The 18,636-nt window shown below is 37.0% G+C and overlaps 2 protein-coding genes across 3 annotated transcripts in view; both read right to left on the bottom strand.

The window, feature by feature from the left end:
- AMPD1 (adenosine monophosphate deaminase 1) overlaps positions 1-11,558 on the bottom strand; it is a 29,523-nt gene extending 17,965 nt beyond the window's left edge. The window contains 1 exon segment of the mRNA XM_032218585.1: positions 11,470-11,558. The gene's annotated coding sequence lies outside the window, so the exon portion shown is untranslated.
- On the bottom strand, positions 9,145-18,597 carry NRAS (NRAS proto-oncogene, GTPase). 2 transcript variants are annotated; one of them, XM_032218224.1, is made up of 6 exons: positions 17,276-18,597; positions 14,704-14,830; positions 14,062-14,240; positions 12,962-13,121; positions 12,357-12,480; positions 9,145-11,695 (listed from the first exon to the last, which is right to left on the bottom strand). In XM_032218224.1, the coding sequence occupies exons 1-5, from the start codon at positions 17,335-17,337 to the stop codon at positions 12,361-12,363; spliced, it is 648 nt and encodes a 215-aa protein (XP_032074115.1). In that variant the 5' UTR covers positions 17,338-18,597; the 3' UTR covers positions 9,145-11,695; positions 12,357-12,360. The 2 variants fall into 2 exon arrangements, with proteins under 2 accessions (XP_032074115.1, XP_032074116.1); XM_032218225.1 differs by lacking the exon at positions 17,276-18,597 and adding an exon at positions 17,085-17,259.
- Between the last annotated feature and the right edge of the window lie 39 nt (positions 18,598-18,636).

Consider the following 18,636-nt stretch of genomic DNA (forward strand, 5'->3'; position numbering starts at 1 on the left):
GGAATGGAGTGGAGTAGGTTTTGCTGAACTGAGTTTACAGTATCTTCCACCTGTTTCACACCTTAGGTATAACAACTACTTGCTTTCTATTCTACCAAAGAACTCATTTGGAGGAAAAATTAAAAGGCTTACCAACTCCTCATTCAAATTCTTTTTACCCCAGTACGATACTTAGTTTAAAAAAAAAATAGAAAATAGCTTTTATAGATACAAGGTAATGTAAATAAATTGAAATCAAGTCTACCTATCAACCTACTGAGTATAGACCTACCTGGAACTTTCACGTGCGGCATTTTCCTACTACCTCAGTAAAGTTTTTCAGGAACTTTGGTTTTCAGGAGTTTTGGAATAGGCAAGTGGAAGAGTGAAGGTTCGCAGCCAGCCAGCATTCATTTTATTATTTATCTGTGCTCTGTAACCCAACTCCTCTCTCTAAAGGAATGAACAAGTAAGCAATGGACTATTTAAAGCTGCAGTCAAACTAACTTTTCACTGCAACCAATGATGCTGTGGACTTATAAATCATCACAAATAAAATACTATGGATGGCATCCTATGTAGGGCTCTGGCTGGTATCAATGGGTCCTCATTTTTCTCCTTAACATTAGCTCTCTCTCTTTTTAGAGGAGTGCACTAATCTGAATGTGTGCCTGACTATCTTGGCTATGTACCCCCATTTAGCAATTTTTGAACCAAACAATAAGATATATTATAAAACCCACACACATACATATATTATACATATATATATATATAATTATGAAAGCATTTTTGCATATACGTAATGTGTTTTATTTTATTATGCGTTTGACAGATTCACAAAGTATGCTTGCTCAAATGTTCAGTATGAACCAATGGTGGGATTCAGCCAGTTCACACCTATTCGGGAGAACCAGTTGTTAACTTTCTAAGCAGTTCAGAGAAACGATTGTTGGAAGAATCTACTTTTGTTTTTCTCCACTTTACAGGGCTAATCCTGTAAGGAAGGCAGGAAGGAAACATTCTGGTGTTGTTTCTAGCCTCATCTTTATTGCCCTGCTTACAGAAACTGCCTCTCCGGTTAACCCTTATTACCTTGTAACAGCTAAGGCGAAGTGCCCATCAACCTGAGTGATGTTGAGTTAGCCACATTCACCCGGTCACATGACTACTGAGCCATGCCTACCCAGCTGGTCATTAGGGCAGAGAACTGGCTGTTAAATTACTTGAATCCCACCACTGGTATGAACTACAGTATTAAAAACCATAATTAATAACCTCAGCCTTCTTTCCTCATAAACAAACAAAAAATAATAATCAGGAAGAAGAATTGATGCTCAACAGCTAGACATTGCATTAAAAAAGGTTCTGCTTCCAGCCACAGTCACCCCATATGAAAGAAAATCTAAGCTATAAAAAAGGCTGGGTTCATGCATTAGTCTAAGCTGTAATGATGTCTGGTGGGTTTTGATTTAAGATATTTTGTGAACCAATTCAACTGTAGTTTATTCAACAGACCATGGCTCAGCTGCCAGTACACATATCTTGAAGGTTTGTGTTCCAAAGGTCTTGTGCCATATAATGAGACCTGCACAATTTGATGTCTACTTTAGCTGACAAATAGCTAAATGTTATGTTTATCTGCTATTGCTACTTTTTGTTTCTTTCTTTTTTTGCAGTAAGAACAGAAGTATTATTAGCCCCTGATGGAAGAGCATAGACCTAGCCGGTCACTGCCCACAATTCAGAGAGTGTTTCTGACTCTTGACAACTTAACAGGTCTGGACACTGACTCCCAGAATTCCTCAGGCAGCACTTTTTCAAGGGACTGAAAAAAATTAAAAGCATTATCTAAATTCTAAATCTGTCACCTAAAAAGGATACTTTTTTCCCTCTGAAAGGATATCCTGTCAGAATATGTGTAGGAGACTCCCCCCTCCCCAATAGTTTATTTTATTGCTTGTCTTGAAGGAGAAGATAAAGATCCTATCATAGGATGTCTGTTTCTTGTTAACCAAATTTTACCTTAGCATTGATTACAGATCAGCATTCTCTATTGTACAATAATAATAATAATGGCCAATTAATTAAATGCAAAGAAAATGAAGCCTACGAATACTTAGGCATTCTGCAGTTGGATAACATCAAGCATGAAGAAGTAAAAACTATTGTCAGGCGAGAGTACACCAACAGAGTTAGGAAAATTTTGAAATCTAAATTGAATGGTGGAAATACAATCAAGGCCATAAATACCTGGGCAGTACCAGTTATAAGATACACAGCTGGTATAGTTAATTGGACACAAGCTGATTTGGACCTTTTGGACCGAAAAACCAGGAAACTAATGATAATGCACTACAGTTTACATCCACGTGGTGATACTGATAGACTATATCTGACCCGAAAATCAGGTGGCAGAGGATTATTACAAGTGAAGCAAACAGTTGAAGAAGAAAAACATGCATTGGCTGATTATTTAAAAGAAAGTCAAGAACATCTATTAATCGAAGTAAAGAACAAAAATCTACTGAAGGCCCAACAGACACAACAAGAATACAGAAAACATGTGATAAAATCAAGAATGGAGAGTTGGCAGAACAAAGCACTGCATGGCCAGTTCTGAAAAAAATAAAAGATAAAGTGGACAGTGAACAAACTTGGTTATGGTTAACAACAGGTACATTAAAGAAAGAAACAGAGTCACTAATCCTGGCTGCGCAAGAACAAGCTATCCGCACAAATGCCATTAAGGCCAAAATCGAAAAATCCTCTGATGATGCCAAATGCAGACTTTGCAAAGAAGCTGATGAAACTGTTGATCACATACTCAGCTGCTGTAAAAAAATCGTGCAGACTGATTATAAATTGCGGCACAATTCAGTAGCACAATGATCCATTGGAATTTGTGCAAAATTATAATATTAAAACAGCACCAAACTGGTGGGAACATCAGCCTGAAAAGTCACCGAAAATCAGATGGTCAAGATCTTGTGGATTTCCGTATACAAACCGACAAAATACTGGCGCATAATACACCAGACATCACACTGGTTGAGAAAAATAAGGTCACAATCATAGACATCGCAATACCAGGTGATAGCAGGGTCGCCGAGAAGGAACATGAAAAAAATCGCAAGATACCAGGACTTAAAAATCGAAATTCAACGACTATGGCACAAACCAGCAGTGATAATTCCAGTGGTAATTGGCACACTGGGTGCTATTCCAAAAGCACTGGAATTACATTTAAAACAGTTAAAATTGACAAAATCACCATCAGTCAAATGCAAAAGCCGCAATGCTTGGATCTGCACGCATATACGAAAATACGTTACGACGTCCTAGGCCCTGGGTGGGGCCCGACTAGTAACCAATGCCAAATCCGGCGAAACAACTGGCCGCTGTGATACAATTGTATAATAATAATAATAATAATAATAATAATAATAATAATAATAATAGTACAATTGTATAATAATAAACAACATTCTGATTCTACAAAAAAACACCCTACTTGGAACAGCTTATATCCTCCGACATTACCTTAACAGTTCCTAGGTTCTTGGTTAGAACTCGAGCTGTTGAGCTACCAACCAGCCCCAAAGGCTGTGAATCTCACCAAAGATTAACCACATAATAATAATAATAATAATAATAATAATAATAATAATGTTAATTTAAAGGCTGTAGGTCAGGTCAGATAGGAAACATTGCTCTCCTTATCAAGATCTTCTCAATCTGTGCTCTCCCAGCATGTCCTACCTGAGAATATTGCCTCAGGGGTCTCACCACAATATATGCAGATAAGATTTAGGGTTTAGATGATCCGCAGAAATACTTTTTACTCCATAAAATCTCTTTCACATCAGCTACAATTGAATATAGAAATCACAAGTTACTGTTCTCTCAAAGACACTAATTATTTGTTGGAATATTTCCTCAAATATTCTTCCATTTTGAAATGCAATTGGAACACTACATCCTAGTGTTCAGGACAAGCTCAATATGTTAATTTACTGAATCCCTGCAGTCCAGTCCCACATATCATCCTTGGGAAGACCTCCCCAGCTTTCTCAATCCGTTTTCAGAAAACTATCTGCCCTCTATAGCTGGCGGTAAAACTACATTTGCTTCTAATATTTCTGCAGTTAATGTCAAAGGTATTAAAACTACATCTGAAACCAAGAATGACCTTCAGGCTTTACAGTAACACTAATTCCCTTTTGAGCTCTTGTGACCTCTTTTATTCAAGTAGAGTAGGGTCATCAGAAAAAGAACAGAAAATATGTGGAGAAATATTTTGGAAGTTGTGGCCTTGTGATAGAGAACTACAAAGATACAATATTCCCCTTGTTATTTATACAGCCCTAGCCTTATTGTCATTTTAAGAAAGCATGTGGCTTTTCCAACAAGCTTTGAATGATTTAGGACTTTGCACTGACACTGATTTTTTATTCTTGATTGTATTCTGTATTTCCCTCCAACATGTAATATATATTGCTTAGTATCTTTGCTGGGTTTTTTGTCACTGCTTTAATATTCGTTGCTTAATCTCATTTGAATGATTGAGACAACTTATAAATTGAATTTATTAGATAGCAGCAATTCCTCAATCTACATCTCTGTGGCCTAGAACACACATGTAATCCACATATGTTCTGCGAATTCAGTTACTGTGATTTACAAATCATATTAAACTTTTGTTAATTGATCAACCACAGTGGAGGTGGTTGATCGATTAATAACTGATCCCACCTCTCCCCATCCTGCTCCTGCCCTCCCCATCTTTTAATTGCGTCAGTGTTTGATTTTTTGTACTTTTTTTAAATTTAGATTTTACCTTTTATGATTATAAGATGACCAGAGCTACCTTAATTTTACAAATAAAGAAATATTTGCAAATCCATTCCTACTCCCACATCATTCAAAGGATGTTCATCCCAAATTGTCAGTCATCCAGGACATGGTTGTGTTTTTTCTGCAGGCAACTGGACTTTTTTCTTTGAAGATGTTTCATTTCTTTTCACAATTTGGGATGAATATTCTTTGAATGTTGTGGGAGTAGGAATGGATTTCCAGAGAAAAAAATTGCAGACTACAGGAACCAGGAGTACTACTCAGGTAACCCTGAGGACATGGATTACTTCCAAGTGCTTCAAGAATATGTGTATGTGTGTGCATATGTACATGTACATAGATGTCTTTAAAGAAAAAACAAGAAAGTCCAGTTGCCTACAGAAAATAAATACTGTATTTTTCAGACTATAAAATACTCCAGATTATAAGATGCCTCTGCCTCCCAGCAATTTGCCCCCTTGCAGCAAACAGTCTGATCAGCCTGATTTAGCACAAGCAGCTGATTAGTAGTTGGATCTGCGTCCCGGAATACCACCTATCAGTTGTTCCAGGTGCAGGGATCGCTGCCACCCATCGCCGGTCGCCCTTTACCACTATCGCCACCCTCCGTGCCCCTTTTTCGGCCTCCGCATGTCCCGTTTTTGGCCTCCACGTACCCCATTTTCGACCAGTTCCAGGTTCCCTGGAACAGTGATTGGTGGTATTCCAGAGGCAGATCCAACAGCCAATCAGCTGCTCTTGCTAAATCAGACTGTGTTGAAGCTCACCAGGCTGTTCACTGCAAGGAGGCAACATTTGATCTATAAGACACACAGACATTTCCACCCACTTTTTTGGGTGGGGGAAGTGCATCTTATAGATTGAAAAATACAGTAAATACTAGGCCTTTTTTGATAAAGTTGTATAAGTATCCATTTTGTTGGAAGATGCATAGCAGTCAGATTTCTTTGTCTGTTCTTGGTTACTACAGTTGTTTCCGTTCATCTGAATACTATTCTTACACAGCTCCTTTTGTGGGAGTTTGGGTTGTTACTTTAATAGTGGAACACTCAGTGTTACTATTCACTTAGTGTGAGTAGTTTTTTAGTTAGTAAGCAGTTTTTTGATATTAGTGCTTCCAATGGTACACTCATTTCCATTGTAACTGAAGCCCTTTGTCTTGCTGCTGGCTGTCATCTTATACCTTCCACTTTTTTCAACATGAAAGCTGGATGGATAACCTGGGTCAATCGCTCTCTCTCAGCCCAAATCATTTCACAGGATGTTTTTTGTGGGAGGAGGAAGGAGTATTAAATAGCCACACTTGGAATACTACATCCAGTTTTGGTCGCCACGGTGTAGAAAAGATGTGGAGACTCTAGAAAGAGTGCAGAGAAGAGCAACAAAGATGATTAGGGGACTGGAGGCTAAAACATATGAAGAACGGTTGCAGGAACTTGGTATGTCTAGTTTAATGAAAAGAAGGACTAGGGGAGACATGATAGCAGTGTTCCAGTATCTCAGGGGCTGCCACAAAGAAGAGGGAGTCAAACTATTTTCTAAGGCACCTGAGGGCAGAACAAGAAGCAATAGGTGAAAACTAATCAAGGACAGAAGCAACTTAGAACTAAGGAAAAGTTTCCTGACAGTTAGTACAATTAAGCAGTGGAACAACTTGCCTCCAGAAGTTGTGAATGCCCAAACACTGGAAGTTTTTAAGATGTTGGATATCCATTTGTCTGAAGTGCTGTAGGGTTTCTTGCCTAAGCAGGGGGTTGGACTAGAAGACCTTCAAGGTCCCTTCCAACTCTGTTATTCTAGCATACTGTGGTTCTTGACCTGCATATAACTTTCTCATGTGGTCAATGAGTTGTTCTGAAATTTCCATTAATTTTTTAAGGAAGAAGAATCTGAAATTCACCTATACTACAAAATGTAATTTAGAAAAGGAAAAAAAATAGAATAAGTGGAACATGTTTTTTCTTTTTTGACAAAAATGTAGATTTCTGACATTCTACAATACCAACAAAATATTTTTTAAGTTTCTAAACATTTAGCTAAAGGTCTGTGACTGACCACAAGACTTGGGATGCTTTATGGAACAATTTAAGGATCTGACCAGGCTAAAATGTACTGTAATTATTCAATGATCTCCAGGTGTTTTGAAGGTGGATCAGCCATTTGAGAAGGATTCACCTTGTAATAGTTACAGGTTCTGGTAATTATGAATTATCCATATTTCACGATAAAAAGTAGGGGATGTTGTTTCTGACCCAATTACTGAACAAACACGCTAAAGAAATATTTATATATATTTAGGGGGAAAAACAGTGTTTGCTTAAACACATTCAAAATGATTACATTACAATGGAATTAGACTTAGTGCTTTGACAATATGTCAACCTTTAACATTTAGTGGTCTGGAAATCCAGAGAGTAAGTTCATGAAATACCATACAATGGAAGCATGGCCCTTTTTTAAAAATCCACACAGCATCTATTGTCCCATATTAACTGTGGTATTCAGCTATATGAGACCTAAAAATAAGCGTAATTAAAAGTGAAATCAGGTGTTACAGAAAATATTACAGCATTCTTAAAATAAGTCACTTTGTTATCCAAATAAATATAAATTGAGAGAATATCAGCTCCAGAAGTTAAGAATTATTTTTAGCTGCCTCTGAATTATCAGAATTTTGACTTCAATGTTTTATCAATGATGATCTTCAGTAATATAAACAGCATCCTGCCATTCATTCTTGTTTTGTCCATGGAAAATAAAGCCTAACTATGTCTAGGTGCTATCATATATTATGATAGATGAGTAAGGTAGTAGCAATACACAATGATATTTTATGCACACATAAAAAAGATTGAATTTTTAAAGTCTCTCTAGTGAAGTTTGACTCCTGATGGCTATATGGCAATAGTATGAAAGTGGGTGAAAGGGGAATGGTTGGTTAGATTTTTTGTCTAAATAGTCTTGTGATACTAATTCCATTCAACCCTGCTTAAGCTTTTCTAAAATCAGCCAAAATTGGCAAATTGCTGTCACTTGCTGTGGTTGGGAATTTCTAATTGTACATATATTTCCAGGAATTCAAATTTATTAGGCAACAAAGGCACTTTTGTTTTCAAACAGTCCAAATGTATCTTACCAAAGTTTAGAGATCAATATAGGTTTTTTTTAAAAAAATCACAGACAGCAGGTAACACAAGAAATTGACCATAAGATTCAGTGGATCAATTACATTTTCATATCGGCCCAAATATTTCTGAAACACTGAAACATTAAACAAGACAATCCATACATGGCACAGCAGGCAACTTACAGATATCATTTATCCTGTGAAGGAAACAGTTTCCTTTAAAAAGGACCAATATTTTGTCTAGGTTTGCATATTATTTATCCTGCTATATCCTTTTAGTAATGGAAAATGTTTAAAAATATTAAGCAGATTAAACACTGTAATCTGGTTTTCTGTTCAACAGTCCAGTAAAACTAATATGTATGGCACCTACAACAAATTATTAGTGTAATTTTAACATCATTATTACAGTTAGAAGAAAACAAGGACCTTTCACTGGAAGCCCAGCTTGCAATATTTTTTTTCATATCTAAGTTTTAATGTTATGAGCAGAGCAAACAAAAAAACTAACTTGTTTTGGAAAAGGCTTCTGCAGATTTACATGAATCAGTGAGATTATTTTCTAAAATAACAACAAAGATATTCCTGATCAGCTGAGGAACATGGTTGTAAAAGTTATTTTAAAACACTACTTTTTAAATCTGCAACCAACAGACACTATCAGCATGTACCATACTCTTATTCAAGACTATGCATTTATTTTAGTTATACATCTGTTCATGATAATTTGTGAGCAACAATTCTATATAAATAATCTGTGTGCTTGCTTTCTTAAATTTCATAATATAGATAGTCCTCAATTTACAACCATTCATTTAGTGACTGGTTGTAAGTGACTGTTCAAAGTTACACTGGAACTGAAAAAAGTGACTTTATGACTCTCTTAACTGCCTTGCTTAGCAATAGAAATTTTGGGCTCAATTGTGGCTATAAGTCAAGGACTATGCGTACATGAGATTTAGGCTTCATATTTGTCACTGCTGTGTTTTTTCAAATGTTCTCCACTGAATTCATTTTTTACTTAGCACTAAAGAAAAAGACAAACAGTGATCTGGAGAAGATAGACGACCACTCATGAATAATGTATTGTTGTGGCCCAGGTTAGCCACTACAACATCATCTGCCTATAATACAAATGTATGGTAAGTGGAGGAAATTTCAAGAATTAAAGAAGACAAGAATTACAAATGTTACCAACTTTTAATTAAATGTTTTTTTACACACTGAAGCAAACTGGTGCTTGTAAATTGCTTCCGTCACCCAAATTAGCTGATTTTACCTACTTCATTCTACAAACTGCTTCTTAATTAACCTATGTCTCACTCGTGATGAAACATCATTTAATACAAGTGAACCTCAGATGGAAAAATTACCAATATATTACTATGTGCTTCTCAGATTCATTGACAAACATGCAGAACACTGAGCCAAAAATGACATTTTATATTCAGGCTCCTGTAATTACAATTTCCAAACTGCAAATGCTAATCAAGAAGTGTGATTTCTCAATAATTCTTTTAAGCCCAACAATTTGTTGTACTTCTACTTAGGCAGTCCCATGTTCTGCAGTAGTACTCCTGTAATTTACACGACTTACAGAAATTAAGCAAAACTCCTATCTTCACCAGTAAATATGTCATATATCTACCACAGAACAAAGGAATAACACTAAAAAAAAACCTGAATGCTATGTAGCATTGAGCAACATGCAAAGGGACTTTAAACAGTATCAATTTATTGCTAAGATGGCATGAGTTTCTCCAGAAAATGAGCTCTGTTTTGCTTAGCAATAGCAATAGCAGTTAGACTTATATACCGCTTCATAGGGCTTTCAGCCCTCTCTAAGCCGTTTACAGAGTCAGCATATTGCCCCCACAGTCTGGGTCCTCATTGGGTCCTTATGCTTGGTTTAATATTAACACATTAGCCAGCAGTAAAGCATATCAACACGTTATTGTTTGGTTCTATGTAATGCTGTATGAAATTAGCTTCAGATCAAGTATACCTGAAATGATCCATTAAGTTATATATTTAGGAAATAATATGCCAACTTTCTTACTTGGTGATTAGACAGTTTGGATTAAGTTGGATAGTGGTTTTCTATCCAACTTAGAATTTATGCAGTAAAATGGCAATATTGTAAACCAGTAAACCACTTAATGACCACAAACTCATTTCTGTGCTTCAATAAACATAACCACATCAATCAGATATGTAAAACAATCACACAGACAGCTTTTATATCACCTAACACCATTTTAAGCATCTACTTTCAGTGAAGGCAGTTCACTTGAAAGTGAGATGATACATATACAAGGGATTCAGGACCAGATTTTGGATACGTCATATAAATAGCAATCCAAATCAACTACTGTTCAGCATTAGAGAGAGGAAAACTCACAACTCCTTTTCTTTCATGATAGAGGCATGGAGGCTATTGAGGAATCCAGCTCCATATTTTGTAAGAATAAATGTACAGTATTGGTTTAATCCTACTATTAAGCAGCAGGAAAATTAAATTCACCCTCTACTCCTCTAGTTCCATTTTGCCCTAGCTCTTCACCTCTAGTTTCACTGCACAGCAGTAGCCTGGAGAGAGCTTTCAAAACAAATAATGCCAATGAAGTTGATTCCCTAAATACATTTCTTCACTAGTAAGCCTAAGGACACTGTGCTTTGCAAAGGTATCAAAGGAGTAAATAAGTTTAACTAAAAATAGAAGTGCAGAAATAGCTGGGATAAAACAGATTTTTTTTTCTACACAAACTTCACACAGCCATGTATTATGACTGATAATGGAGTAACAGCTGTTGACAGTATCCACAGCTAATAAGTGGTCCTGATGAAAACACCAGTACCTTCAAGCACAAGATAAATGGAATGTATTATATTTAAAACCGGAAAATAGCAATTGACTGCTGTTTCCTCTGGAGAATCTTAATCTCAAAGTGCTTTTCAACCAATGATGTGAGGAACTCTGACAACAAAGCGCAAGGCTAGTAATTATCTTCTGTTCCATATACAGTTCATTGGACAGCCCAACTAAAAGGATAAGACAATAAAGTCAAGCATAGATAACACTGGGTTAACACAGACCAATGAACTGAGTCAGCTTTAAACATTCAGGATGGGTCAGCTAGGAACCAGAGTTGCAACCAGCATGATAAGGCTTAAGGTCTAGCTTGCCTTTGTAAAGAGGCACTTGATAATCCAATAATTTTACTTTTGTTATAAAAAGGCCAGAATTAAAGAGGTTAGACTACATGTGATTAACCTAATGTACAATAGGAATATTTAAGTACATAGTATAGGAAATATTATCCTGGTTTAAAATGGTGTACAGGAAATCAAACATAATGTTACCATACAATGCTATGCAATGGCTTTTTCGGAACAGCATGATCACAATTCATTCCAGCCTTCTTTCCAGAAAATGAGATGTTATTTCTTTCAAGGCACTTGGCCTTTATAGTTCCTATATAATAAGTTTCTCTGTTTGAACCTACCCAGAAAAGAAAATGAAATATCCCACACAAAACATATGAGATTTTCTTTGCATGCTCAACTGAGCAAAGAGGTAGATGTTCAGAAACAGTATCTTCTGGTGCTGATAGAATGTTTTAGCATTGATCAATTGGAAACTTGCATGATACTGGCCAAGGCATCGTCATGAAATGCAACACAGTGGAATTAAGATTCAACTTTGAACTTGGATGGATGATTCAAAGGCAGCTGAAATAGATAAATGTCTTTGGTTAGTTCTGTTCTATTAGAAATAAAATATTATTAGCACAGATTTGTCTCAGAATGTCGCTCCAAAATACAAGAAGACCTACACATTTAATTGATTTCCAGACACTGAATTGGTGCAAGACAATATAAAGTACAGGCAACTGAATTTCCAGAGGCCAGTAGGTTTACAAGCACACATGTCTTATCATCAGGAGTATTCTATCCAAACTGCTAGAACTTTCGTGTTTATAAAATATAATGCAGAGACTTGGTACCAATTGCATCAACTTCACTTGATCTGCAACATAATAAAGCAACATTCTCTACCAGTAATGATGAAAGTACCAAGTACTTTTTGCTAAATCCTTTAATGTAAATGAGCTTTGTAGAGGCATATCCAGGGTCTTATCAGTTTGACAACAGAAAAAGATATACAATACATTTCAAATTGTCTTCAAAATATCTAATAGTTCAAAAATGTTATATCATACCTCAGTGTTTCTCAATGTTGGTGACTTTAAGATTTGCAGACTTCAACTCCCAGAATCTGCTGGTTGTGGAATTCTGAAGCTGAAGTCCACAGATCTTAAAGTTACCACAGTTGAGAAATACTGCTGTACCATATTTGTCAAACATAAGCCATCAACTAATCTAATCCTACCTCATCACATCACAAGACATGACAACCCCATGCAGCCTTGATTCCCATCTTCATTACTGTTGAGCCTTTTCATTCGATACTGACGGATTTCTCTAACCAATGTATAAAAAGCATCTTCAACACCCTGAAAAGTTGAGAAACATATGGTAGTAAGCAAGTAAATTATTTCCTATACTTTATTTTCTCATATTCATCCTGAAAAACTCTGTGCTGAATTTAAAGTTCTTAATTAAAGAATCTGCCTTTATTTTTAAAGAACTAGGATTTTGCATCCCAAACATAAACTGTTTCTTACACAGCTATTCACAATTAAAAGTAAAGAAAACCTAAATGCATAAGAACTTATTAAGTAAAATAAAATATTTAGGGAAATGGACTGCACTTCTTCAAAATTCAGCTACTATATTAGTAATTAACATAAATATGCAAACAGGACTAGACAGTGTGGCTCTTAGAAATTAAAAACTGAAATAGCCTACAAGATGGCTACTCCTACCCATAGCTTTTAATGTTATGTCTTCCTTTTCAATCAGATTTATCCATATACCTAACAACTCCTCTAGCTATTTTCTTAAGATACGAGCAGAAATACAAGAATTCATTACCTGTCTTGTTTTGGCAGATGTCTCAATGAATGGAATGCCATAGCTCTTTGCTACTTCGTGAGCCTGTTTGGTGTCTACTGTTCTTGTTGGTAAATCACATTTGTTTCCCACTAATACCATTGGTACATCTTCTGAATCTTTCACTCTTTTAATTTGCTCTCTAGGGAAAGATACAATAGGAAAAAAGAAAATGAATCTTTCTTGGGAAAGATATGATGGGATATGTTGATGTGAGAGTGAACAAATACTTTATGTGCTTTTTTCTGACACTGTTTCTGCTGTCACTGATGAACAGCCCAATCAAGATTAAATTGATACCTGCCTCTGACTAATGAAAAGACTTGCAATCCTGAGGGAATTATTCTGCCAAATGAATACCCTCTGTTGAGGGAATTAAATCTAATATTATATTGCATTATTTTTTCAATAAAAGGGGATAGAAATAAAATCAAATGTACTTGCTACTATGCTAGTAAAACACTGAGGTTGAAAAGATATCCTTATGATTAACTTCATATATAAATATTTTCTAATCCAACCCCTATTCTAAACCGGGCTGCACAAACAATGGGCAAGTGCATGCACGAAGCTCCACTTGCACAAGTGGCGGGAAAGCGCACGTGCATGCTCCACTCAGGGTGAAATAGAGCTTTGAATGTGAGCACTCTCTGCTCAAGCGCCTTCCACTTACATGAGTGGAACTTTGTGCATGAACACAAGTGGCTACCGCTTACAAGTGGAGTTTCATGCGTGCAGCTTGCACACAAAGCTCCATTAGCACCAGCGGAGCATGTACAGGCCCACTTGTACCAATGCAGCTGTGCACACGTATGTGCGCTTACCACTCACATGCCCCCACCTATGCCAGGTCACCAAGGTTGGGGACATAATCCATTCAGGAACCAGATGTTCTTAATCTACCATAACTAATATCCACTACATTTTCAAAGTTGCATTTGGCACCGATATTCAATATTAAGTAAAATATCTCAGCAGTCACTAATCATTGCCTGACTAATCATCTTGCTTTTAAAACTATGATGGCTAGTTGACAATGTACCACTCGATCTTATCTCTTGTCACTGATAAGGAGAACTTACCTGTAAAGATTTATATCTGCAAATGATTTGCTGTTGTTAATGGCAAACACACAAAGAAAGCCTTCCCCAGTTCTCATATATTGGTCCCTCATGGCACTATATTCTTCCTGTCCTGCTGTATCCAGGATGTCTAGCAAACAAGTCTCTCCATCAATAACAACTTGTTTGCGGTAAGAATCCTTTGGAAAATCAATGCAGTTTCAAAAGTAAATATGCAATCATTCAATATTAATGAGCAAAACTATTCTTGAAATTATAAAAGGGTAGAGAGCCATAATATCTTAAATTTAAAAAATTCAGTAATCTAATTAAACATCATATTCATATTTAATTTCCCCCCATTATGTTTTATTTTACATCACTTCAGCTTCTTTTGGCTTATAACATCAAAACCTAATATGGCTCTCTGTTTGATTGTTCATCCTTACTTTGATCCTACAATATATTCTGCTGCATGCTTCCTTAACAAGTCTCTTCCAATTAATTTTTCAAGGCAGTGAAAATAAATATCAGAGACCAGTGATTGACAGCAAAAAGTGATAAAACAAAATGTTTAAGTACCAAGGACAGCTTCCATAAACAGAATGAAAAGGAAATAAACACATTTAGTATGCTAAGATGTTAATACTCTCAAAGCCTTACCTCAATAGTAGGATCATATTCATCTACGAAGTGATTCTGAATAAGCTGGATGGTCAGGGCACTTTTCCCAACACCCCCAGCTCCTACTACCACCAGTTTGTACTCAGTCATTGCCTTCCTCAGGAACCTGTTGGTAACACAAATATATATTATTCTATGTACAAATCACCCTCCATTAAAATAGCCCATGTAACAAGAATGTATACTGCCTTGAAAGAGGCAGAAAAGAAGTGGCATATAAATTTGATAAATAAAATATACTTCAATGTTACATTTAAAAAAAAAGTAATTAGGAACAATACAATTAGGAAAATAAAACACAATTGACTTATCCCATCATATTAGTAACAATGACCACTTTATCACAAGTATAAACAATTTTAGCAATCATCACCTTCTCTTAAAATACAACAAAAATCTCATCTCAGCTCTTATTTTCTTAATCTCTTATCTTTGCAATTTGTATTATTCTCTCTCTTTCTCTTAATTGGCACTGGCACATTTCCTGGATAGACTAGACTAAAAAAAGGATTAATCTACATATCCAGATCTTCCATTCTTTTAGGACAAATATGGAAAATACGCAGTCTACAGGCTGTATTGTAGCACCCCCAAATTATCTCATCAAGATTCAATGCAAAATGATTTATTTACAGGGATGCAAGATTTTTGTTTTATAGAATCATGCAGAAGAATGGAAGCAAAAAGCTTCAATCAAAAAGAAAAACAAAGAAAAATAAGGATCACATTGTTAAGGGATTGTCCATTTCTAATGTGGATGTTTAAAAGTTTAGAATGCAGAACAGTATTCCTCAGGACTACATGGCACAAGTTTCATGAAGAAGTTAGAAGTACCTTGTCACTTCCTGGGCAGATCCTGCAAAGCAGGATTTTAAAAAAATTGTGTCCCAAATGCCAAACTTGAATCAATTCAAGGGATGGTCAATATCAAAAGCTGCTTTTGATATTATGACACATACTTCCTATAGGTCTCCTGGCAAACCTATTAGGATAACCATTTCAGCAGTAAATCCAGGGCTGTGATCTTATCCCATTTCCTCAAGATGTTCCAGAGTTCTCCAAATGGGGGCAGCACTTGTCCTAAATTTCTGGGACAGCTTCTTTTTGTTTATGCATGTATATACTACCACCTTATTCAAGATTTTGGGACTTTCTCTCTTCATCAAAGTCATCCATCTACTCAATCCAATCAATCCCATCTTCCCTAACCAGGTATTACCACATGAAGATCTATCTATCTATCTATCTATCTATCATCTATCTATCTATCTATCTATCTATCTATCTATCTATCTATCTATCTATCTATCTATCTATCTATCTATCTATCTATCTATCTATCTATCTATCTATCTATCTATCTATCTCCTCTCTCTCTCTCACCTAGCACTAGTATAATGTCTTAACTTCAGATCCGAAGTCCAGGAAAATAAATTATCCTCTGTCTACCCAAGCTAATCAGACTGTCATTAACTATACCAAGTTACTTTTACATAAAACTCTCAATCAAAACAAATTTGCTTTTAAAACTGCATTTGCAAAATTTTAATATGCATCCGAGGGAAAATATTTTTGTCATTTGATGTAACCTAAACACAGAAAGCTAACATGAACAATTGATCTGAACCCAATTCTTAACCGTAAGAGATACCAAATACGTTGCTAGCCTTCCTACTAAATAAGTATGTAAATGAGTAGCGTACTTTGTATTGAACCTAAGATATTATAACATAACGTCTACACCGCCCATCTCACCAAAGTGACTCTGGGCAGTATACACATATTAGATTGCACTGATGGCAAAAGGATTCAAATTCATATTCTGCAAAGAAAGAAATTTTTTCAGCAGCCTTGTGTAAATTATCAATCTCATATACATTGTAGGATTGTCACCCAGACAGGAAATCCCGTTTCCTTAATAAGACAAGGAACGTTAAAAGGTAAACCGTATTTTACCTTGGGGCTGTCTATCAACCTAGCCACAATGGCTTGTAAAACCACAGCTTATTATTGAGAATCATGTCAGCTACAGTTTGCTCTATAAACCATAGTTAATGAAGGCTGATGCCGTGGTGTGAACTAAACAGAGCACCAGCCAGCCTTACCGACCAGCTCCTGGTAGCTGCTAAGGCTACACTAAGCCCTTAAGGTCCCAGTCAAGGAATAATGACCCTCGCAGGACCACCACCACCCCTTCCGCTTGCCCCACCCTCCCCAGGAAGCTGAATTGAACGTCCTGCCCTTAGAGGAAGGAAAGGCTCTCCTGAAGGGGCGTCAAGCCCATCGGGCACCGTCGAGGACAGGGAGACGGGATTCGAGCGGGAGCAACTGACACACCCAACTCTGGGGATAGCAAATACCTTCCAAGGCAGCGCCTCTCAACAGCGGGTGGGGATCGACGAGAGACCGCGGTCTCTCCTTAGCGGGGTGCGCCGTTTCCACGCTTTCTCCCACCCCAGACTTGGAGAGAAAGGACTTCAAAGAGAGGACCCTCCCTCCTTCCACCCTCCCTGCCCAACGGCTGGCAAGTTAAGTATGAACCTCCACTTACTTCACTTCCAGGCTTCGCGGTCGCTGGAACGCCCTTCCGACGTAGCACAGCGATGACGTCATCAATCGGCGCCGGACGTCTCGGAAGAGAGCTGTGCTTGGAGAATGCTGGAGTCTGGCTTTGGTTTTATAAAGGCAGCATCGTCGCCTGTGGTCTGAAGCAATTCACTGACTATACGAAGGCTTAGGACTCGCTATCCAAACTGGAGAAGTTAGGGGTATATTCCTGAGAACAGGCTTAGAAAAAAAGTTTTTCTGGTCTCCGGTTAAAGGTTCCCCTGTTGTCTTCCAAGAACTTATGGCACAGTTCCCCAGGCTGCTCCACGTGCCTGGCTAGAATGCCTAATTGGCCGGAACATCACATTTGGAGGTACAATGCAAAGATTATGGAGTCATCTTACTGTGGATCAGTCCGTTGCCCATGAAACTGAATTCAATAAAGTCCGAGGAGTGAGTTCTGAGTGTGTAAATGCACCGCACGTACATCGGAGCTCATGGGATTTTGGCAATAGCGTGTTCGTTTGCCGGATAGTGTTACAGTTCTTAGGTTGTAAAGAAAAGTGTGATGATGCCTGAGTTAAAACTAGGCATTGCTTGTGCTTGTAGTATACTGGCCGAAAGGTGGTGAAATTGACTCGTAATATTTCCTTTTCTTTAGCAGGGAATATTCCATATAGCAGACAGGTACAACTAAGGCCAGTAGTCTAGGCTATGCAGTATGTTATGCAATGAAGGCTATTGGCAACCCATCTGGTGAAGATTATGACACATGGAAAATTGAACCGTGGAATCTGAAAAGATGAAATGGTAGAGAAAGAATGAGCAAATGAGATGAAAAATGGATCAATTCTGTGCTTAGGAAACCACAAGACAAGAGTATACTATGGTATGATCTTGTAATCCTGCCCTATTTATTCAATCCATATGCAGAATATATATTGAATCTGGATTGAAAGATCAGTATAATTTTAAAATTTGAAAAACATCAATAACCTGCTTTATTCTAATGACAATGGTCTGGTCTCTAAAAATGCTAATGATCTGCTCAAATTATAATAAAAGTCAAGGAGCACAGTGAAAAGTGGGGCTAAGACTAGATGCAAGAAAATGAATGTCTGCAGCAACCAGCCTTAGAATTAGCAATGAGGATACTAAAGTGGTGGATAGCATCTCTTTTTGGGGATAAGCTATTAACACTTAAGGATCTATCAGTCATGAAATACACTACAGTCTATTCCTTGGTAGCATAGCAATGAATTCGTGCAAAGATACTTTATAGCTGTGTCTATAGCTACAAAGACCAGAATGGTTTCCCTATGACACTCTAGAACAGTGTTTTTCAACCTTTTTTGTGCAAAGGCA

This window comes from Thamnophis elegans, chromosome 5 (genome assembly GCF_009769535.1).
Source record: "Thamnophis elegans isolate rThaEle1 chromosome 5, rThaEle1.pri, whole genome shotgun sequence".
Lineage (NCBI taxonomy): Eukaryota > Metazoa > Chordata > Lepidosauria > Squamata > Colubridae > Thamnophis > Thamnophis elegans.